Below are 23,534 nucleotides of genomic sequence, written 5' to 3'. Positions count from 1 at the left end.
AAAAATTATTTGCCAATACAAATGGTTTACAACCATTGAACCCTTTGAGGGCCGTAGAGTTCTGTAGATTTGTTAAAGGGACTGAACTCTGTAATTATTAAATGGTTATATATCTAATGTAATTTATAAAAAAATTCTTTATGTATAATCAGTTTACTGAGGACCCCTAGTGGGTGTTGAGAAGCACTGCGGTAACACTGCATCCAGCAGGGGGCAGTAGAGAAACACACACTTAGCGGTTCCTAGTTCAGGAGGAAGATCGCAGCGACCCCTTCCTCACCTTAAAGCATGATGGCGGCTGCGTTGAGAGGAAGCCTAGTAACATTGGCCAAGGTGAGTCTTGAAACATGATGCTGTCATTTTCTCATAGCTCACACTGAAATATTATTAATCTATGTTTGCGTCACACGGCCAATTACAAAGATTAACTGGGGAATAAACTGCTGTCTGTAGACGTGTTTAAGTTCAGATTTGCGTTACACATGACGATGGGTAAGTTAACGTTACTGGGAAAAAATAGTATAAATATTAGATGACAGCTCACGGGCGGGGTCCATTAAAACTCGTCTGTACATGTATTTTATTATTACTATTTAATTATTATTTTCTATTAGCATTATATAGTACAATTTTAGACACACACTGAAGGGTTGTTTACCTAACATTTAAAGGGATAGTTCACCCAAAAAAATTTAATTATGTATGTCATAAATTGTTCCAAACAGGTATGAATTTCTTTCTTCTGTTTGACACAAAAGAAGATATTTAAAGAATGTTGGTGAATAACCAGACACTTGACGACACCCGTTGACTTCCATAGTAGGAAAAAAAAACTCTTCTGGTTATCAGTATTCTTTAAAATGTCTTCTTTTGTGTCAAAGGCTGTCAATATTTTTAGGAAATGATGCAAGGGGAATGTATTCTCTTAATTAGTTGACTTAAAATGTAAAACATTTTGGCTGATTAATTGGCCTGGGCTTTTAGGATCTGAAAGACCTTTTAGAACCATATAGAGAAGTTCATGCAAATCCATTTTCCAATGACTGAATAGCTCTTTAATTATCATGACTGTTAAATTCAGAATTTAAATTCACTTCATAAATAACAGCCTGAGCTGTCTGTGATGTCAACTCATAATAGTCCTTGACCTGTGTTGTTTTTGACTCCTCAGGGTCTGAGTGCTGCCCGTTTGCAGCCGCTGTGCGCCCGCTCCCTGAGTTTGACCGGTCAGAATTTTGTGGAGAGTCCCCCGGCCCGTGCTGACAGCACCTTCAAGGTCACCATGGTCCCTGGAGATGGAGTTGGACCTGAGTTGATGACTGCTGTCAAAGACGTTTTCAAGGTACTGATGCACTTTCTCAGCCATGTTTTCAAAGACTTGAGGAAACTTTTAAACATCTAACCTTCAGTGGCATTCTTAGCCGATATACTCACGATGAAGTTCTTTCATCCTTCACTTAGGGATCGATGAAGTTTGAAATACCTTTGCAGCAGTACACTGTGTAGACTTGCATCTATGCTTGTTTCCAATTCCCTTTTCACTTCACCCTCAAGGCAGCTGATGTTCCTGTGGAGTTTGAGGAGTTTCATCTGAGCGAGGTGCAGAACATGGCCAGTGAGGAGAAACTGGAAGAGGTGCTGTCCTCCATGAAGAACAACAGAGTTGCCATCAAAGGTAACGTTTCTAACAGCTGATCACATTTGAATACAGTGGCTTTTAATTCAACATGTTAAATTAGTGCAAGCTGATTTATATATTGATGTACTGACATGCAGTAAATTAATTTGGCACTTAAAATAAATGTTTTAATTCTCTCTGTGCTTAGGAAAGATTCACACTCCTATGGAGTACAAGGGTGAACTGGCATCATATGAGATGAGACTGAGGTACTTTGACGTATTATCATGGCTGCTTTCTACTACTCGTGGTTCTCCTGCTAGTTTTTGATTAATTGGTTATTTCTGTTGTTATAATGTACAGGAGAAAGCTGGACCTATTTGCCAATGTGGTTCATGTGAACAGCCTGCCCGGTTACAGCACCCGCCACAATAACCTGGATCTGGTCATCATCCGGGAGCAGACAGAGGGAGAATACAGCTCTCTGGAGCATGAGGTATTTGTTGTGCTTATAATTTATTTCTTTTAAAGGCATTTAAGTAAGGATGAAGAGACAGGTGGTAATACAGCAAAAACGCAATGCAGATTTCATGAATAAAACTTTTAAGCCAATTGTCCTCAGTGAACTAGTTGGTCCTAGTCACATATTGGACTGAACGATTCAACAGATCTGGAAGGGAACATTATGGCATCATAATGTTCATAATTAAGGTCTGCTCTTCACACAGAGCTGTCATATTACTTTGGAATATAACACACATCATATGAGCTACATTTATCGTGCTTTTTGGTATTTTGTTTTTATGTTGACGGGTGTGGTTACTATCCTGGTACGAAGTCAGAAATTCTCCTTTTTGTGTTTTACAAGAAATAGTACAGGGGTTTAGAAACACATGAGGGTGACCACATTTTCTCCCAACAAAATTATATCATTAATATCTTTTTATTTATTTTTTTATTTTTTTATTTTTAATGTCAGTAATAAGCAGGTTTTGAATATCAAAATTGTAACAGACTCAGAAAAAGTATTTTAAAAAAAGATATATATTTTCATTATTCTTAATTGGTAAGTTAAATTTTTTTTTTTTGAAAGAAGTGTCTTATGCTGCATTTGTTTGATCAAAAACACAGTAATATTGTGAAATATTATTACAATTTATTATTACATTACTCAATTCTTCAGTGTCACGTGATCCTACAGAAATCATTCTAATGTGGTTGGTGCTCAAGTACATTTTTTATTATTATTAGCAATCTTGAAAACAGTTGTACTGCTTAATATTTTTGTGGAAACTGATAAAAAAAATGTAGGACTCTTTGATGAATAGAAAGAACAGCATTATTTGCAATAGAAATGATGAATGTCCTTACTGAAACTTTTGATCATTTAAAGCATGCTTGCAGAATAAATGTATTAATTTCTTTAAAAAAAAAATAAAAAAAATAAACATAATGTACCTCTGCATCATGAGCACCTCTGTGTTTGCAGAGCGTTTCAGGAGTGGTCGAGTGCTTAAAGATCATCACCAGGGAGAAATCTCGCCGCATCGCTAAATTTGCATTTGACTATGCCACCAAGAAGGGCCGCAGCAAAGTGACCGCTGTCCACAAGGCAAACATTATGTAAGTGTGATGGGATATTTCTGCCCATACAGTTTTGGAAGCTCAATGCATAGACTCACTCGCCTTGGATTATCTCCACAGGAAGCTTGCGGATGGTCTCTTCCTGCAGAGCTGTGCGGAGTTGGCTGAACTTTACCCCAAGATTAAATATGAAACCATCATCATTGATAACTGCTGCATGCAGGTATTATTTCCAATCTTTTATTGGTGGCTGGCAATGAGGATGGCCTATACATGTAGTTAGCATATTGTTCTGTGTCCCACAGCTGGTGCAGAATCCATATCAGTTTGATGTGCTAGTGATGCCTAATCTCTACGGCAACATCATCGATAACCTGGCGGCTGGGCTGGTGGGCGGAGCCGGCGTAGTTCCAGGCGAGAGTTACAGCGCAGAATATGCTGTGTTTGAAACGGTTGGAGTCTAAATCTAAATAGTCTTTCATACCTTCTTCATTCATTACACATAAACAGTTTCAGACTCATGAATTGCTTTGCAGCGTGTGATTTTTACAGTTATTCCTGTATTTCAGGGTGCCAGACATCCCTTTGCTCAGGCTGTCGGCAGGAATATCGCAAACCCCACCGCTATGCTCCTCAGTGCATCGAACATGCTGAGACACATCAAGTGAGTTTCCCACTGTTATCCAGCACTGATATTCCATATTTACTTTTTCACCATCATATCTTATGTTTTAAAGCTTAACATTTTTACCTTTAATCTCGGTTTTGACTTTCTATTCATGTTAAACATGATTTTCAGATCTAATGTGGGCTTATTTGTTATCTGAATTTACACTTTACATCATGTAAATTTCAGTTAAAATATTATTTCAATTTACAATAACTATGAAATGAATATAATTTTTTTTAATGTAATTTATTCCTGTGACGGCAAAGCTGAATTTTCAGCATCATTACTCCAGTCTTCAGTGTCACATGATCCTTCAGAAATCATTCTAATATGCAGATTTGGTGCAAACATTTATCATCAATGTGGAAAAAAGTTTTTGCTGCTTCATATTTTTGTGGAAACCATGAGTGAGTGGTTTATTCTTCTTTCAGCCTTGAGTATCATTCAAACATGGTGTCTGAGGCTGTCAAGAAAGTCATTAAGCAGGGCAAGGTAAGAAGTGATTGTGTGTTCATGTATAAAATGGGAGAGAATGGTGGATTGTGTGGCTGATAGAACTAATAGAACTATATATGTATCTCTGAATTGTGTAGAGAATATGATCGTGCAAGTGCAAGTGTTGCAATGGTTTTAATATGAGTTCAAGATGTAAAATTTCTTGTCGATGGATGTTTTACATGCAAGTCTATATAGTCCTGGTGGCATTGGTTTTCATCCTAATTGGTGGATTTTCCTTTGTGAATGGTTTCGGATTAATGACCCTAACCACAACACACCCTCTTTGCTTTATGTGGATAGTGGGGCTTTTTGGTTAGTTTTGTGGGTTGAGGTTCTGCTCACTATCACGCTCACTAACTTTGCCTTTTCTTATATTTGATCATTCTCATCTTATTTAAAGATCTTAGTTTAAGACTTTCAAAATTAATCAAATTTCAGCCTCTTTCTTAACAGCAAATAAAAAAAGAAATGAAACGCTTTACAATAAGGTCTCAGTTGTTACCATTACGGTAGTTAACGGTATTAATCAACATTAACTGTTTAGATTTATCTTTGAATCTTTGATGATCACTTTATTTTACATGTGCACAGGCAATGCTTCTATCGCTTGTTTCTTTTGGTCTGGAGATTATGTATCTTTCAGAAGATCTTAACCATATAACAGTGAAAAGCATGGATTGCCTAAAAAATCTGTCAATTGCGGGGAAAGAGTTAATACTTCTGCAGCTTTTTTAAAGCTTAATGTTAATTTCAACATTTATTAATACATTTTAAAAATCTAAAGGTAAATCTGTTAATATTAGTAAATAAATGACTATTAATGAACGGTTCTATTTGTATTAACTAACATTAACAAAGATGAATAAATGTTGTAAAAAATATATTGCGACACTTTGAGAACCACTGGCTTAAAGTGTTAGAAAAAATAACGTTCAAGCTTCAGTACAACTGAAATAATGTATGGTTTGCTGTCGCTGGTCAAAGCAGGTGGTATTTGTAATTGAGAGCATTTTCAGTAAATGCACGTCTGCTAGATAATTGTTACTTTTAGAAGTGCACTAAGACAGGAACTAAAAGCCACAAAATATAAATTCTGATTTAATGTGGTCTTTAATCCATTACTTTCATACATTAAAAACTCTGACATGGATGTCGTCTATGGATACATTTGTTTGTTTCCTCTTAAAAGAAGCTGTCTTGCAGTCAGACTCTAGCCAAGTTTGTGCTTGTTGTCCATAAATTCTCATGTGGTCTTCACCTCCCCTTTCTCCACCTTTCATCCATCACATCCTGTTCTGGGTGTATGTGACTGTCTGTGTCTATTTGTGTGTGTGTGTGTGTGTCCCAGGTGAGGACGCGAGACCTAGGGGGTTACAGCACCACTAGTGACTTTGTTCGTGCGATTGTGGCCAACCTCAGTCATCGGACTGTTTGAAGATGCTTGCCAAACCCAATACCTATCCCGGATCCCCTACATTTCCCTCCCCCTTTCCCGTCTCTCACTTTCATTGTCTCTTATCATTTTTTTTTTTTACTGGTTACTGAATGCATTTTTGTTTCGTTTTTATTGTTGTTGTTGTCGTCCCCCCTTAATGTTATGTATTCATGTACATTTATTTTCATTTCTGTTTTTCACAGTATGCATCTTTAACCAGAATCACACTTCCATTTAAAAGTTTGGGGTCTGTAATATTTTAAATGATCAAAATATGATATGCTCATCAAAAGTGCATTTATTTGATCAGAAAATAGTCAAATCAGTAATATGTTCTTAATACCTATAGAGTCTAAAATAACCTTTTTAATAAATTTGAAAATGTAATTTATTTCTAGATGGCAAAGCTAAATGTCACATGATCCTTCAGAAATCATTCTAATATTTGGTGCTCAAGAAACATTTATAATTATCATTGTTGAAAACAGCTGTACTGCTTAATATTTCTGTGGAAATTGTGATGCATTTAGATTTTCTTCCAGGAATCTTTGATGAAAAGTTTAAAAGAACACCATTTATTTGAAATAGAAATCCTTTGTTACATTATCAATTCTTTACTGTCACTTTTGATCAAATGAATGTGTCTTTGCTGAATAAAAGTGTTAACCCCCTGAAAAAAAGTTATGGCCCCCACACTTTTGAATTAGTGCATGTCTGACATCAGTTTACTGCACTACTTTGTTCACTCCAGTTTTAATGGAAGTTTTAGTTCATCCTAAGCTGTACGTACCCTGCTGTTTCTGTAATGCTCAGTTTTATTCCTGCTTTTGTCATCTCTGTTTGGGGCTGGTCCTCCTTTGTGGTTCCAGTACCTCAGTGAATTTGATTATCAACAAGTTTTCAAAGGCCATTTGGCTTATTGAGACGGAAGTTCCAGCAGTGTGATTGTTTTTCCCTTCGCACTGTTACTAACGCAAACATCACTAATCAAATCTGCTGCCGTCATAAGTCAGATAGGCAGTTATTGGTTTTGTTTTGGTGATGCAAATGTTCTGGAAAGAAAGTCTGCTCCGTGCCATTGCTGACTAACCGTGACTGACTGATATCAAAGGCAAATGAAATCACTGCCTCTCAGTCATTGTGACACTGCTTTAATGTTTTCTTCATATGTTTTTAAGCTCAGCACCTGCAGTATTGATATTTTCTATCTTATGGTGTTTGGGAAGGTGGAAACAACACATTTCAATTTCACAGATTTATCAAGGTTTATTCGTGCCATTGACTAACTGACCAGTGCTTTGTCAAATACATTTTTTCAATGCCAAAAAATAAATAAATATGTAAAACCAAAAGGATTGAAATGTGTCGCTTTGTAGTCACTTGTATTGTGTGGATTGCTTGCAGTGTTTGAAGACCTTCATCCCCATTTAACATTTTGTGTTTAACCATCACAAACTGGAAGTCAAAATAACCGATATAGCCGGGATGTGCTGAATGTCTGAGGAGTGTGTTTGCGAGAGAAACTGTTAGATATTGATGTATTTGTTACACCTCTCAATGCAAACAGACAACAAAATATATTTTATTGCTCTCTTGGGTATAGGTTCGCACATCAGACCTGGGAGGCTACGCGTCAAGCGATGAGTTCACCAGGGCCGTCATCGCTAATCTGGCTGTCTAAACCAATCCACAGCGCTGGTTCTCCAGTATCAAAGTCTTTTGGTCCAACATTTCTCATTTTCCCTGCTCAAGCCTTGCTAGTGGCCTAACATTTCAGACTATCACAACAGAGCACAAGTGTTGTAAGATTCATATATTGTCTCTGGCCAGAACCACTGACATTCCAGACTATTACAGAACGACCGGATTGCTTTATGATGCTGCTTAAGAAAAAAAATATTTATTCAGCTATTTATTGTTTAAGTGCAATTGCTACAAGTTCATTAACATTAATAAAACATTATAATATAGTGGCAAGTGTGTGGTCTTTTTCAGTAATATTACAGTAAATATTACAGTAAATAAGTACTCTATTTGCTAAATGATGCAACTGCTACAATAACCATGTTATGTTTTCATGGTTGAATTATGTGGGGGGAAAACTGAAATGTTGTATATAATATATAAAATGTATATAATAATGGACCTTTTTTTACTAGTATAGTAAAAAAAAAAAAAGTAACAATATGAAAAATATTTTGCACCTATTTTAAATACTATTTTTTCACAGTATAAATTGGTTGTTCATACATGAAAGTATAACTGCCTTTTAAATTTTAAGAGGCTAGATACATTTCTAGAATCTAAAAGAATTCTCCAGTTGTGCTGTTCTCCGACTACTTTCCATGCAATACCTCAACCGGCCGCAGGGTGGCGCATTGCGCCTAATCGCTGCGCATTCGCGCATTCCCCTTTCCTGGAAGCAAGTCGTCCGCCAGATGTCGCGACGTCTCTGCGTGGGAAGAGGAGAGGAGGGGCTTGGCCTGGGAATCCGCTGCTTCCCATTCCAGGCGCAGGGGCACAACATGGCGGATTAGGAGGCGACCGACGCGCCCGGATACAGCGAACAAATCGTGGGATACCGATTCCCCGTGTCGTGGAGAGGGCAGGAATATAGGCTTTTCGGAAAGCTAACGCACACCTTTAAGAATTTCCGAGGCATGCATTTTGGATACCAGTAAGCGCCTTCGCTGCTTTGCCCAACTCCAAATTGGCTGTCTGTCCGAGATCATTCCTATCACCCAGGCCCCCCACCCCGAACACACTCTCGGTTCCTGGGGTGTGGAGACAGGGGCCGGGGAAGTGGAAAACAATCGCACTTTATCTGGAACACCGGGCTCCGTAGTGCGGGACAGGGCTGTCAAGGTGAGTTACATCGCTGCTTCTCTGAGTATATTAACAGCGCAAACTTCTGTTCATCGCTTCAGTTTGTCTGATATTTATCCCTTGTGTCACTCAGGTTTTGTCACGTTTGTGGGTCGTCTAGCCAAAGAAAGCAAAGCCCTTTGTGGCACATCCGAGACCCAGACGCAGATTTATGTAATGTTTACGCACCGCGCAAGGATGTTTTGGGAGCGCATCCAATAATGTTTGAAGCAACGCGAACATTTGCCGAACTAGCTGGGAGGCAAGGAGGGAAAAATGAGGGGGTGGGGGGGTCTGCCGAGAAAAGGAGGGGGAGAGGAAGAGAGAGAGAGAGAGACACGCATAGCTTTTAGTGGAAGTCAGGCAGATTGTGCGCCAGAACGCAGGCGTGATTTCTGACTGGATACAATGGAACGTTATGAACGATTCATCACTTGATACATAGTGTCGATGTTAATGGCTCAAGACTGGATAGGTTGTGAAAAAAAAAGTGATTTCTGACTAGAAAATTGTTGCTATTAATGGTTGATGGACAATTGTAGCAGTCTTTATAATTTATGACTTGATGCATTGTAGCAACGTGAATGGTTCTGAATTTGAGATATTGCAGCAAAATAAATGATTTAGACTGGTTTCATAGAAAAACTATTAATGCTTCTGGATATTGTACCAATATGAATCATTTCTAACTGTATAAACGGTAACAGTATACATGATTTAGGACTCGGTACATAGTTACAACATTTATTGATGGTTCTTCTAGACCGGTTAAATAGTTGCAATATTAATGCTTCCAGACTGAATATTAAACCAGTATTCAGTATATCTTACTGGATACATTACAGCAATATAAATAATTTCTGACTGGAATATATTGTTTCAATATAGATATTTTGATAATATTAATGGTCTCAGACTAGATACAGTGTAGAAATTTAAATACTCATAAATAAATGATGACTAGATACATTGTAACAATAATTATGAACCATTTCTGAATGCTTATCTGTTAATAATTGGCTAATAGATAACCATCAGTAAAACTGTTAAAAGTCCCGGACTGTATACATTTTTGCAGTGTCAATATTTATTTATTTATTTTACATTTACATTTATTTCAGAAATTATTTTAATTGCTACAATATACTACTACAATGTAGGCCTAATTTCTGAAGTAAATTCTGACTGGATGCATTGTAGTGATATTAATGATTTATTCATTGATATATTGCAACAGTTTGAATGTTTCTGAACTGGGTACATTCCTGTAATACTATTGTTATTTCAAAAGGATGCATTCTGGTCTCAGACTGGATATATTATAGCAATAAATAAAAGTTCTGACTGGTTAAATTTGACAAATATGTACGATTTCTGACTGGAAAATGTTTTAACTATGGTTCCAGACTGAATACATTGCAGCTATGCATATGCTATCTGACTGGACACATTGTAGCAATATTAATCATCCCAGACTGGATACATTCTAAACATTGTAACAATAACGAATGGGAAGACAATGGCAGTCCAGTGCGTTCGCGTCACGCGCTGTGTGCGCGCTGCAAGTCAACATATTGATCAGCGCTTTGTCGCTACATGTTTTTAAAGAGTGGGCTATGTGTGTGTGTGTCCAGGGGAGGGGGCCACGCGAGGGAGTTGGTAGATTGTATCTCACAAACACAGGAATTATGTCACTTAGACGTCCTGTCAAGTGCTCTATATTCATTGTCTGCACTTAGGTGAGAGTTGCCATTCTAATTCGCCCTTTTCTGCGTTATAAATAGGAGTTTTACTTCTATTCGACGTTAGTTTGCTCGCCACTGCAGTGCCAGCATTCCTAGGGAATACTGGATTGAGAATTTAACTATATTTGGCCTCTGCCACTTGATCTGTTTGTGTCTTGTGTGAATGGTCATATATGTCAAAGTTATGGAGCATTATGTGTATATATAAATGTTTCTATATTGTTTGTTCACCTTTTGAAGGTGTGAGAAATAGGCCTAACTAAAATAATTGAGGTTCCCTCTCACTGCTGCACTCATGGTTAGCTGATGCAGTTTACCATATATATATATATATATATATATATATATATATATATATATATATATATATATATATATTTATTTATAGGGTATTTTACCATCCGCACATCGTAGAAGACTGTTGAATGATGTATCTTGGCGCATTAATATTGAAACTATAGTCAAGTCACTTTTGTTATATAGCTTTTAATTCCATTCAAATAGTTTCAAAACTGATTCACTGCAATAAACAGGAAAAAACAGCAGCTCAGCTACAGACTACATTGGTGTAATTTTTCAGCTCAATTCAGATTCAGTATTGGTTCAATAACAGTCTTGCAAAGTTCATCAGTTATGAAACAACTTAAATTTTAACTAAAACAACTCTACAGAACATGTTAGTGTCATTATTCAGCTCAATTTATGTCCAATGTTGATTCAGTTCAGTTCAATGTGTCTATTGCGAAGTTCAATTATGAAATGACAACAGCTCAGTCTCAGCTCATTATCCAGCTCAGTTTTGCAATCTCCTCCGAGAGTGTCAGTACAGTCATATCGATTATATTTTCTCAATATTAGTTGTCTTTTATTTGAGCAAGCCAAATGTGACAATGGCAAGGAACCAAAGCTTCGCAGAATCGGAAGAACATATTTTGTACATTTTGTTCTCTGCATTTTTAACAATTCAGCCAGTGTCATGTCATTGTACATTTGATGTATTGGTCTATTCTTACCCTGCTTGGGTTTCTCTATCGACTTGTCCTGTTTGGACCTGTTATTACTTCTCCCTGCAATCCATGAGGTTATGAAATAGACCTGCACTTTTGGCAAGGAGAGATGACACCCTGTAGTTCTCCCACAGCTTAACTTTTGCGATGATCCAACCATCTTGGGTAGCTAGATGGCTTTACGGATCCTGCAATACTTCTGTGGGTTTTTATCACAGTAATTATCACAGACATTAGGTATATTTTACACACATTCTGACACAATTCCAACAATAGTGCATGTCTGAGTGTTTATTTTTATTTTTATTTTTTTATAATAGACATTTAATGTTAATTCCAGAGAGGTTATTCTTCATGAACATGCCCTTTTTTTGTTACACTCGTGTCACGTAAAGCAATATAGACATGAATGCATGCCTAATATGTGCTGATGGCAAAGATTTGTGTTTCGTCTCAACCCGGTCTTGATAAGTAGCATTAATTATTTAAATTTTTTTTGCAAAATAAACATTTAATAAACATTGCATGTAATGCTCAATTTGTCTGTAGCATCCTCAAAAGTTCATAGTACTGTATTCTAACAGTCTCGGAGGCTCTTTCTGACATGTTGGACTTTTGATCCAGTTTCTATGATTAGTAATTTTTCATCTGTAATTGACTTTTTGAAGTGAGACTTCTGAAGTCAGAAGCAGTTTAGCTAATTACAGATGTCAGAAAGGATAAGCCATTGGACCAGTAGAGAGGGTGGCTTCTTGGCCGTTGGTTTCCTCCTTGCTTTCAGTAAGCACAAGGGCCCAGACAGAATCCATGCCCGTTTATATTAGCTATGGATGGAAGGATTTGCAAGACATCTCATTGAGGAGTTAAAGGCTGATCGGGTTTGATCACTCATTACTAGGAAGTGAATTATTGTGCTTTGAGTAATAGTCAATCAAGTTTGTTTTCTTAAAGGGACGGTTCACCCAAAGTCATTATTTACTCACCCTCATGACATTTTGAACATGCATGACTGACTTTCTTTGATGGAATGTAAAAAGTGAATTTTTGAAGAATTTCCTAACCAATATTTTCAAGACAGTGAAAGTGAATTAGTATGGAGCAAAAAAGCATCATAAAAGTGCTCCATATGAGCAAATTTTTTATTGATTATGAGGAGTTCATGAAATAAGTAGCGATGTACAAATTGTGATCATTTTGTAACAAACTTCTAATAATTTTTTTTATCCACGTAAATCAGTCAGATGATCCATTTTAGAAACCTTTTTACTATGTTACTATTCACAAATCAGGCAGTAAAGTTAAAGCAACACTAAGGAACTTTTCCTCTTTGGTCGCCCTAGAGGTTGGAGGCGCAATTGTCCATTACCGCTGTCGTAAATAATTTCGCCGCCCGCAGTCTACTGTCACACGCACGCTAGCTGTTTATCTAGCACCGGCTTTGAATGAACGATGTCCACATACAAGGTAGAGTATGTTGCATGATTTCATGAAAGCATGATGTATTGCGACATCAGAAACGAAGAAAAACTAAATAATGACTATTGTAACGCTTGACGTAAAGCAAGTGAAATTTGTAGTTTTCTTATGTCTCATTCGAACTACAGAAACGCGACCCGGTTTGGCAAACTTGCATAGTGTGTTTATAGCAGATATAGGGCTGCAAAGCGAATCCAGAAGTGCCTTTCACCCTGTTACGACTTGATGAACCACTGATACGATTTTGGAAACATTATTTTAAGGTAACATTTTGTACTTAGTGTTGCTTTAACATATCGCTAGAAGTGAAGGTTATCAATAAATTACGACTTTGTTTTTGTTTTTTTTGTCACAAAAAGTCGTAAAGCTTTAGAAAACTTGAAATATAAGGGCCCGTCCACACGGAGACGCGTTTCGCTGTATACGTATACATTTTTTATCGTATTGGCGTTTCGTCCACACGGATTCGGCGTTTTCGGAGACTGAAACCGCTATTTTTTGAAACCGGGTCCCAAGGTGGATAAATCTGAAAACGCCGCCCTTGCGTTTTCGTGTGTACGGCCAATCCGTACATTTTGTGAAACGATGATGTCATCACACCAAGTGTCAACTAGTCAGACACCGTTAAGTCACAGCAACTACATTTATGGTTTTTCATATTGTTCAACAAAGTTCTTGATTAAAAAAGAAAAAAGAAAAGAAAAAAAGAAGCTACTGTCTGTGCCTAATATTATTGTTGTATACAGCGAGCGCGCAAGGTTTATGCGCATGCTTTAAGTCTTCTTCTCCGTTTTTAGTGTATGTCTGTGGCAGAATTACAGTGCCACATACTGGTCTGGCATGTATACTACATCGTTTTGAGTCGGTTTCAGTGGTTTCGTGTGTACGCAGATATTTCTTGAGACAACGCCGTGTTTACGGAATTTTTTTTTTTGAACGGGAAAAAAAAAAAATCGGATAGGGAAAGCTCTGGCCTCGTGTGGATGTGGCCTAAGTCCTGAACCATTTTTATGATGCTTGGTGATTTTGCATCAATTTTGAATCTTGACAATCCCAGTTTTCATTCACTTTCATAATATTGAAAACCAAGCCAGTATATTGAACCTTTTGTGGAAGAAAGAATACAGGTTTGAAATGACATGAGGGTGAGTAAATATAATGATAGAATGTTATTTTTCCTCAAATTCTCTGTCGACTCTGAGAGAGAAAGGCACGAGCTGTGAGAAAGCGCTCTTTCGGATGTCCACTGTATGTGTGTAGACTCACTGTGTGGCTCAGTCTGACTGTGTGCTAAATACTGACCTCATCTGTGCCACTTCCTGCCCTCTGTGTGTGATGTGGTTAGACCAGAGCATTCTCTGGGAAACCCTGACACAAGACTGCAGGCAGAACACCACACAACCCTCCTCTTCCCCCAGATGGGTCAAAGGTATCTGTTTACCTTGACTTCAGTACTTGTTTGCACATAATTCCTCAAGTCACACTGTGGGAATGATTAGGGATCAAATAAAGACAAAAAGTCTTCAATATAGCTATTGTATGTGACTCTCAGGTTAACCACAATTCCTTCTTTTTTGTGTGTGTGTGGCTGATTTCTCATTTTAGCCTGCATTTTTCTATGTTTCATGCTTCTAAAGGCTATTTTGTTAAACAAATGTTAACCATTAATATAATCTGACGTGATACAGAAACTATACACTGTCGAACAAGTTTAAAAAATATTTATATTTTATGTTTTTTATTTAAGTCTCTAATGTTCTCAAAGGCATTTTATTTGATCAAAAATACAGTAGAAATGGTAATATTGATAAATGTAATTAAAATGTTTAAATATCCATTTTCTATTTGAATATATTTCAAAAATGTAATATATTCCTGTGATGGCAAAGCTGAATATTCGGCATCATTACTCCAGTCTTCAGTGTCACATGATCCTTCAGAAATCATTATAATATGCTAATTTGCTGCTCAAGAAACATTTCGTATTATTATCAATGTTAAAATCAGTTGTGCTGCTTATTATGTTTATGGAAACCATGAAACATATATTTCCAGGATTCTTTGATTTAATAGAAAGTTCTAAACCACTAAAAAAGTATTAATTTCCTTTAAAAAAACGTAAAGAATACTGACCCCAAACTTTTGAACGGTTGTGCATATTTAAATATGCAATATTTATTGTGAAATAAAAATTATTTACTGTCCAATTCCATGATCTTATCCTTTCAGAAATAAATCACATTATGGACATAAATGTTATCATAACAATAGGATAATTTACTTAAGTCCAAGAAGAAATTAAACTAAACAGGTTTTTAAACAGTTGTGTATGGCTTATAATGGACTATAATTTGTATGTATGCATTTATGTATACCAGAAAATGATATTAAAGACTTTATCAAAGTAAGAGCTAAAGTTACACCTAGGAACTAGGAAACAGTGACACAAACATCATGCCAAACCAAGGATTTTAGTGAACTAGCCAACAAAATAAGTTATAGCCGTGGCCCAGACAGAACCTTTTTGAGTTTTCTGTGCTGATTTTGGAGGAAAATATGTGGAATTGTAGCAATCACGGTCAGTTGTGTTCATCTGAGCCGAGAGTCTGTTTTGTCTTTCTTTAGATCAGTGTTTTTTGGTGTGCGTTTACTAGAGAACGAACATTCTCCCTTAGCCATTTTGTAATCAGGTAACTTGAGTAAATCATTAGATCCCGGCTCATCTGAATGAGTTGCTGGAAGCGGTGCGCAGGAAGTTGCCGGAATGGCAGGATGTGTGTGTTATGAAACACCATCAGAGTTTTCTTCTTGTGACAGTGTCATCTTGCCTGTCCGCTAGGCTGTCCCAGTTTGAGGGAGATGAAGAGAGGCATTGAGATTATTCCTGTCACACTGCACACTCCTCCAGGGTGCAGAGCAGCGTATTAATAAACTGTGAATGGGGACAGACAGATACCCATTATCTCTCCATAGAAAATGCTCTCTGGCTGCAGAAAGGACCTCCATTGCAGCATTCTCTGCTACCTCAGTGGGCATTGTATTGATCAGGGCAGGGGTGGGGAACTCATTTGGGGTCGGGGCCCACATTGGCAGAATATCACACCAGGCAGGCCGAGAACAGTCAGAACAGTTCAAATGTTATACATTTAAATAAAGTCTTAAACTTGATCACCCAAAATGGAATTCTGAGGTATATAAAATGCTACCACAGCTAACAAACAACATGAAAAGCAAATTTTTATTATAAGGAAAAACAACGAGAATCTGAGATTATCAGACAGATGTTATTGAATGAGTACAAAGCAAATAAGTAGATTAGTCTCTATATCTGTAAAAAGCGTAAAAAATAAACAAACAAAATATTAGAAGGCATACCCTACTATGCACAATAAGAAGCTCTTTACTTGTAAATATATATAAAGATACATGTCTATAGCTTTGACTGATTTTAAATTGTAATTTAATATCAGAGAAAACATACAAAATCGCAGAATACAGGCATAAAATGTGTACAATATAATGCAGAATGTCATGGAATTTGACAGATTTTGGATGAATAAATCAAAAGTAGGGCTGTACTGTACACTTAAAGCTGCAGTCCGTAACTTTTTGGGGTTAAAAATTATCTACAATAAATTTTTGAGCAAGTATATAACCAGGCAGTGTTCAAAACGATCTGCTTGCTATTAAATGCGAATTAAAATGGTAAGCTTGTAATAATGTTTTTAATTCCAGTGGTACTGGTGGATTTCCGCAGGAAATTCGAGCATGTCTTTGCGTCATTACATCACATCTGTACACATAAAGAAGGTGTCTCGGCTAGTAGGCTATATTGCGTGTGAGAATGTTGGAGGTGGAGATTTATAGCCTTTTCTCACAGCACTTGATTTAATTAAACTTATCAATTTGATGGTGGATCCAGAAAGGTTCAAACGACAATCACCAGTGACAACTGTAGATTCACCCGTTGTAAAATGCAAAAGACTTAGGAGTGGCTACAGAAAAAAAAGAGACTGCAACCGGGCCCATGCGAAAACAAGGATAAATATCGGAAGGGCTTTTGAAAGGTGGCGTGAACTCTGTGTTTTGTTATGGAATCAAAACGGACACATTTTTTTCCCTGCTGGATAGGTAAGACATTTCAATGGTTCAATTATGTAACAGTAGCGCACTTGTTCACTTAATTCATACAGTTACGGAGTAACGTTACTGAACTACATGTAGCCCTAATACACATTAAATGTAGTCACGCAATGCTGATGTTGTTAACATTAACAGTTTGAGAACAAAGTATAATTTGCACGGTTTAATGTGATATGATAAGCAATCGATAGATTTAATCTGCAATGCTTTTTTCCCCTTAGTTGGTCAGAACAAAAGTGGATGTTACTTGTTCAGATGACATTTTCCGGTGAAAATTCTTATGTTGGTCATACTTCCAAAAAGTAGAATCTGTGATTCAGAATGACATGATCCACACCGGCGCGGTGACTGACAGCCGCACATTCTCTTCAAAACATTGGATTCATCCGCGCCGTGCCGAGGCACAACCCACGTAAAGTTGATAATTCCGCTAATAACTGCAATTGCCGATTTCGAACACAGATGGCAACAAAGAGGAAAAACTACGGACTGCAGTTTTAAATTATGAGATGTAATAGTGTCTGTGAATGTTCAAGTGCAAAAAGACTATTTAAATATGAATGCGTCTCTGCGTGAATGAATGATGTGGTTTTATCTCCTCTACCTACACAACAAAAGTGCATTTCTAAGAGATGACTTCACAAACATTTCACCATTTATTTGATTAAAAACCATCACATCACACCATATACACACAGAAACTCAAAGGTCTTTACGACAACCCATCAAAATAACAGATATCATAGGGCCCTGACTGATTCCCTGACCCAAACTCGACTGCAGTAAATAAAGAGTGTCTTGACTTTCTTTTAGTGCTGCCCCCGACTAAAGATTTTTTTACTCGACTAGCAGCCACTCATTTAAGCCATTAGTCGACTAATCAGACATTTATGATATTAATTTATTTCCTTAAAAATATATCCTTGCCATCAGAAAATGTTTTCAGTTTCAGGTTTGAGAAAGAATATTATCATTGTATATATAAATGTATCATTGTTCTATATAACAGAGAAATACTACAACCATAATAATAAGCATTTAAAATATAAATTAAGCGCTCACTGCATAAAGCTTGCTCAGCACACCGGCAAAAGTAATGATTATGAATGTGTCTGTCAGTAAAAAATAGCAAGGAGACTGTCTGGACATTTTAATAATTTAGCAATTTCTGAATCAGTGTCGGCTGCAAATATGAAGTTCATGAAGCTGACTAAACATCTTCTCGTTGACTAACGTTTAGTCAACTATTAGGGGGCAGCCCTACTTTCTTTGCCACTCTTGTGTTCTTAAATTTGTGGTTTCTAAAAGCATACATAAAGCACACTCCACCGGTTCACAGGTTGGTAATTCATAGAATAGTGGTACTGTTTATGGTGACTATTTTGCCTGGCTGTAAAGGATGTGGAAAAGAGGAAGATGATATGACTACTAGAGCCTTTTCTTATGAGATGCCCTCGAGTTTGAGAGTGATAAAGAGAGCAGTAGTAGTATGTGTTAGTTTAGCTGTATTTAAAGCATGATTCCTCTGGTATGTGTTAAGAGCTGCACAATTAATCACAGTCATCAGTTTTGGCCGTTTCAAGACAGAGTAACTGCACATGCAATAATGGGTTGTCATCGTGTTGCTAAGGTGTTCTTCGCTTACGTAGTTGTTACTTCCCCAGGTTAGTACCCAGGGAGTGCTTAAAGGGATAGTTCACTCAAAAATGAAAATTGTGTCATCACTTACTCAACCTCGTGTTGTTCTAAACCTGTATGGGTTTCTCTGTTCTGTTGAACACAAAAGAAGATATTTTGAAGAATGTCGGTAACCAAACAGTTGATGGACCCCATTGACTTCCATAGTGGGAAAAAAAAATACTATGGAAGTCAATGGGGTCCATCAACTGTTTGGTTACCGACATTCTTCAAAATATCTTCTTTTGTATTCAACAGAACAGAGAAACCCATACAGGTTTAGAACAACACGAGGTTGAGTAAGTGATGACACAATTTTCATTTTTGAGTGAACTATCCCTTTAATGTTTGGGGTCTCTAAGATTTTTTTATTTTGTTAATGTATACTTTTATTCAACAAGGAGGTAAAAGTGACCATTACTAATTTGAATGTTACAAACGTTTTGTTTTCTATATGAAATATATGTTGTTCTTTTTAACTTTCTATTCATTAAAGAATCCTGAACCAAAATGTATCATGGTTTCCACAAAATATTAAGCAGCTCAGCTGTTTACAACATGAATAAAATCAGCATAGAATGATTCCTGAAGAATCATGTGACACTGAAGACTAAAGTAATGATGCTGAAAATTCAGCTTTGCAGATCACAGGTATAAATTATATTGTAAAACTTATTAAACTAAATATTTTTTTACTGTATTTTTGATTGCATAATGCATCCTTGGTGAGACTTCTTTCAAAACATTGAAAAGTCTTACCGACTCCAAACTTTATAATGGTAGTGTAAGTTTATTCAGATAACAATGTTTCAAATGCAGCATGTAAAGCACCTTTATCTTAAAACAACCATGTTGTTCCAAATCTGTATGACTTCCTTTAACGCAAAATTTCCTCATGCAAGGCATATCATGATGTTGTGTGTAAATGATGATAACCATTTTAATTTTTGTGCGAACTGTTCCTTTAACAACAAGAAGAACTATAAAGGTCAACTTTATCTCAATTCAAATCTGGTGCAACTTAACAGGAACAATTTGTGCAAGAGAGGAATGTGCAACCTATGCGTTAGTGCATTTTCATGTTCTGAAAACCCTCTTTCACTCTGAGGTGCGATGTAGATATTCTGCACACGCCCAGCGTGCTCGTCCTTTAGGAACAAGCCTCTTGGTGGAGCTGGAGACGGGCCATTTGTGCACTTAAAAAATAAATGATGTCAGATCTCAGAGGAAAACCCCTATTATGGGTGTCATCTATTAGAGGTGCGCCATTTCCTCTGTAACTCACTAAGATGATAACCATGCCTGACTCATCAGTCCTGAAACAAGCGGATGGACAGCTTGCATATACGTATTCGAGTGATTTGACTAAAAGTAAAATTATGCAATCGCTTGGCACATTTCCTAAATGCTGTTTTACTTTCCGTGATGTGTTAGTTAGGTGAGGGTGTGGCGCCTTTTGGGCTGAATGACGGATCTGGCAGACAATCAGACAGACGGCGAAGGAAGGAAGGAAGGAAGCAATGTGCTCTCTCGGGTTTACGGCTTTCCTGCCAACTCCAGAAAGAGAGATTGGAACAGATAGAGACCGACGATTAATGTATAGAGCGAGAGAGGAGAGACGAGACCATCTGTCCCTCCCATCTGAAGGATTTCTGCAGGCTCAGCCAAAAACAGCTCAAATCGTTTCAGATTTGCCCTCCACCTGAAGAATGCTCAGCCATGTGCATGCTCAGCCTTTAAACAAATTGTATTTGACAACGAGCTTCTAGAATTCGTGCGGTTGGCTGTAGAATAACGGGCTTTGTGGCAAGGCTGATTTGATTAAATTGTCAGAGATGGATTTCACTGTCAGTGCATCTTCTTTGTATGGAAATGGTCAGCTGTTTGCATTACCTAACTGCGAATTTCCATCCGAATTAACGCTGGAGGGACACAGATTAACATGTAGCCATTCATAGCACAAAATGAGCTAAGGCAGCGTGACGAAGTGAAACGATATCCAACAAATAAAGACACTGTTTGGGAAAACTCGCTGCCACAATGCTACCACATTATGAGTGGTTGCCATTAGAATGATTTCTGAAGGATCATGTGACACTGATGACTGGAGTAATGGCTGCTGAATTGTAATATTTCACAATTTTACTGTATTCTTAACCAAATTAATGCAGCCTTGGTGAGCATATTTAGACTTCTTTCAAAACATTTAAAAGTATTACCCGCCCCTAAATGGTTTATGGAACTTTTTTGCCATTTTATAGTTCATTGGGTGAGATTTGTAATCACTTAACGCAGGGGTGTCCAAACTCGTTCCAGGAGGGCCACTGTCCTGCAAAGTTTAGCTCTGACTTGTCTCAACACACCAGTCTGGAAGTGTCTAGTAGAGGTCTGCGCGGGACTGTTTTTTTTTTTTTTTTTGTCTCGCTCCCGCCCAATCCTTCTAGGTTATATTCGGCACAAACTAGCTCCCGCTTAAAATTCACTCTGCTCACCCGCTATCTGCGTAGAATGATTTAATTCCTGAACCGATCCCGCTAAATCCCACTAATCTTACATTTAAATTTCCCCTAAAGAAAGAGAGAGTGATTGGGGATAACAAATATAAAATGTTGGCTGTACAAGAATTATATTTGTTATGATTCTGTCAACACAGTAAAAAATACAGTTATCTCTAAGTAAACTACAAAAACGCAAATTTGTGAAAACAATGACGTCATACCGCATGCGTATTACGTGCTCTGTCTATAGACCGTATGCGCCAGAGAAACGAGGGCGCCGCCATCTTTAGAATATTGTCTTTGAACTTCCGTTTTTGCGGTCGCTCTGTATATTTCTATGGCATTGCTGTCCAGGAGTAATTCGCTTTTGAAGTGGATTTACTTCATGTAAAGTTAACGAAAGTTATCATGAGGATTGTAATGTTTAAAGCAGATGTCTTAACAAATGTCAGTAGACCGGGAAGATTTTAAAATGAGCCGTTCACTCATAAATATGCAAGATCCCTGTGAAAATACAGACTGGAAGTCAAAAGACAACGAGCGGAGCGCTGAAAAGGGGCGGGGCTACATAAGGTCTATAGACGCGTAGTGTTTTGTTTTTTTACAATGTGACATCACCAACTACTGACTTGGCATGCTAGTGCAGTTTGTCTGAATCTACCAAGAAAATTGCAATCGGTGCATCTCTAGACAAATCTCTTATTGTTGAGCTCTGTAAGAGTTTCAAACAACATGAGGGTAAGCAAACAACAATTTTAATTTGTTGGGTGAGCTATTCCCATAAGAAAGGTTTCTTTATGTAAAGTCATCGCAATAAATTGTGATGTAGTTCCTGAAATTCTCATGTAAGCAGCTCAAACTGTCAACGAAATCTCTTGGAGGGTTACTGGGCGGAGCCTGCTGATGTTTGGATGTCAGGTTGAAGCTGATTGGACCGTCCGTGGAGCAGCAGTACCACGAATGCTCTTGCTTGACGAGTGGCAGACGGGGTGGATTATTTCAGTGTCTGACCCTTCAGATTGGCACTAGGATTATCACTGTTTAGTCAGTGAGACACCATTGAGATTACAGCACGGGTTAGCGGTCAGCCCGCTACCCTCAGGCTCTTGGCTTCAGATGTTGTGATTATATTTTCACTCCTCACATCAAACCATTTCACAACTCAGAGCTTAATCCCTTCGGACCAAATCCGCAGGCAATCTGCTGGATGGATAAAGACACTTGGACGTTGTCTGTCTAGTATCTGTTGCTCTTGTCTTGATACGTGGCCATGTGCGCCGCGTTTGGCTGGATCGTGTGTAGAGTTGTAAAAGAGATGGCTATGGATATTCTTTTTTAGATTTTTCCAAATTGCCATGATGCCAATCTGTTTCATTTAATTTATTTTATATAATTGGATTTGTTTTGAGAGAGAGAGAGTTTGTTTTCATGAATTTAAAAACCCAGTCTTATCTGAGCATTTCACATTGATTGCATGAGCTTCAAATCTCTGCTTGTGTTAGTCTGAGAGAAATGACTCATTTTCTGTCTCAATACAGAAAGTGTGCGCACATTTATGAATGGATTTATGAATTATTTTTGAATTTATGAATGGCATGTAATTTTATGTATGGCAGTAGGTTTGTCACAATAATAAAAATCAGTTGTTGATGCCAATATTAATCAAACTTCACTATTCAATATAAATTTTGATACAAGGAAAAACGTAGTTAAAAAAGGTAATTAATTAATTATAATTGTCTTGTTATATTAAATTTTATTGTACAAATTAAATGTTAAAAATGTAATTAAAACAATTGCATCATAATCTTCAAGTTTCCTCAAGTAAAAAAAAAAAGTTCATTCCAATGTGAACGATGTGATAAATGTATGATATTATAGATGTAAATGTTAATGTAGTTGCTGAGTTTAACGATGAATTCTCCATTTCTTTCTGTCATCTACAGGAGATCATTGTGCGAATGAGTGAGTGATGCAGGTTTCGTTTCTTCAGGTAAGTCTCTTCACTCCACCTCCATCAGAACAGCCCGTACCAAACTTTAAGAATTAATTTGATTCTTGACAAGCGCAACAATCCCCATGCGGACGATCCCTGCCGAAACGTCTCTATAGTGCCGTTAACGTGTGAATTTGTGAAGTAGTGCTCATTTATTAGACTGAAACATGTCATAGATTGATTTTGGCTTGTGTGTATTCTGTTTCAGGGCAGAATGGGTGTGTATCCCCTGCTCCTGCTACTCCATGTGGCCTTTGTGGCCCTCAGCACGGCCCAGACAATCCCTGGCCCTTCAGGTAAGGCACTTTTATGACACACAAAA

At 37.4% G+C, this 23,534-nt stretch overlaps 2 protein-coding genes and 1 long non-coding RNA gene across 6 annotated transcripts in view; 2 read left to right on the top strand and 1 right to left on the bottom strand.

The window, feature by feature from the left end:
- Window positions 1-104: 104 nt before the first annotated feature.
- On the top strand, window positions 105-7,778 carry idh3b (isocitrate dehydrogenase (NAD(+)) 3 non-catalytic subunit beta). 2 transcript variants are annotated; one of them, XM_082140266.1, is made up of 11 exons: window positions 105-333; window positions 1,172-1,342; window positions 1,555-1,675; window positions 1,827-1,887; window positions 1,982-2,114; window positions 3,108-3,241; window positions 3,323-3,425; window positions 3,508-3,654; window positions 3,772-3,866; window positions 4,304-4,364; window positions 7,409-7,778. In XM_082140266.1, the coding sequence occupies exons 1-11, from the start codon at window positions 289-291 to the stop codon at window positions 7,484-7,486; spliced, it is 1,149 nt and encodes a 382-aa protein (XP_081996392.1). In that variant the 5' UTR covers window positions 105-288; the 3' UTR covers window positions 7,487-7,778. The 2 variants fall into 2 exon arrangements, with proteins under 2 accessions (XP_081996392.1, XP_081996391.1); XM_082140265.1 differs by lacking the exon at window positions 7,409-7,778 and adding an exon at window positions 5,719-7,160 and having other exon boundaries at window positions 114-333.
- LOC309477125 lies at window positions 6,619-7,402 on the bottom strand. The gene is made up of 2 exons (XR_014198526.1): window positions 6,992-7,402; window positions 6,619-6,951 (listed from the first exon to the last, which is right to left on the bottom strand). It is a non-coding gene; the product is annotated as an uncharacterized lncRNA (long non-coding RNA).
- A 514-nt stretch (window positions 7,779-8,292) lies between the features above and the next one.
- Window positions 8,293-23,534, top strand: part of ptpra (protein tyrosine phosphatase receptor type A) — a 33,585-nt gene continuing 18,343 nt past the window's right edge. For all 3 annotated transcript variants that reach the window (XM_082140236.1, XM_082140235.1, XM_082140234.1), the window contains exons 1-3: window positions 8,293-8,670; window positions 23,163-23,209; window positions 23,421-23,508. In XM_082140236.1, coding sequence (XP_081996362.1) covers window positions 23,189-23,209; window positions 23,421-23,508 — 109 coding nt within the window. In that variant the 5' untranslated portion in view covers window positions 8,293-8,670; window positions 23,163-23,188. The remainder of the gene's footprint in view (window positions 8,671-23,162; window positions 23,210-23,420; window positions 23,509-23,534) is intronic.

The sequence above is a fragment of the Leuciscus leuciscus genome, assembly GCF_965113295.1.
Source record: "Leuciscus leuciscus genome assembly, chromosome: 16".
NCBI classification, from domain to species: Eukaryota; Metazoa; Chordata; class Actinopteri; order Cypriniformes; family Leuciscidae; genus Leuciscus; species Leuciscus leuciscus.
Note: the sequence above shows the minus strand (reverse complement) of the source record. Positions and strands in the feature narration are given on the sequence as shown.

Coding starts and splice junctions, on each gene's coding strand:
- idh3b (XM_082140265.1), top strand. CDS start 289: ATGATGGCGGCTGCGTTGAGAGGAAGCCTAGTAACATTGGCCAAG. Junction 3,426..3,507: donor TTGATAACTGCTGCATGCAG/GTATTATTTCCA, acceptor TGTGTCCCACAG/CTGGTGCAGAATCCATATCA. Junction 3,867..4,303: donor AACATGCTGAGACACATCAA/GTGAGTTTCCCA, acceptor TTCTTCTTTCAG/CCTTGAGTATCATTCAAACA.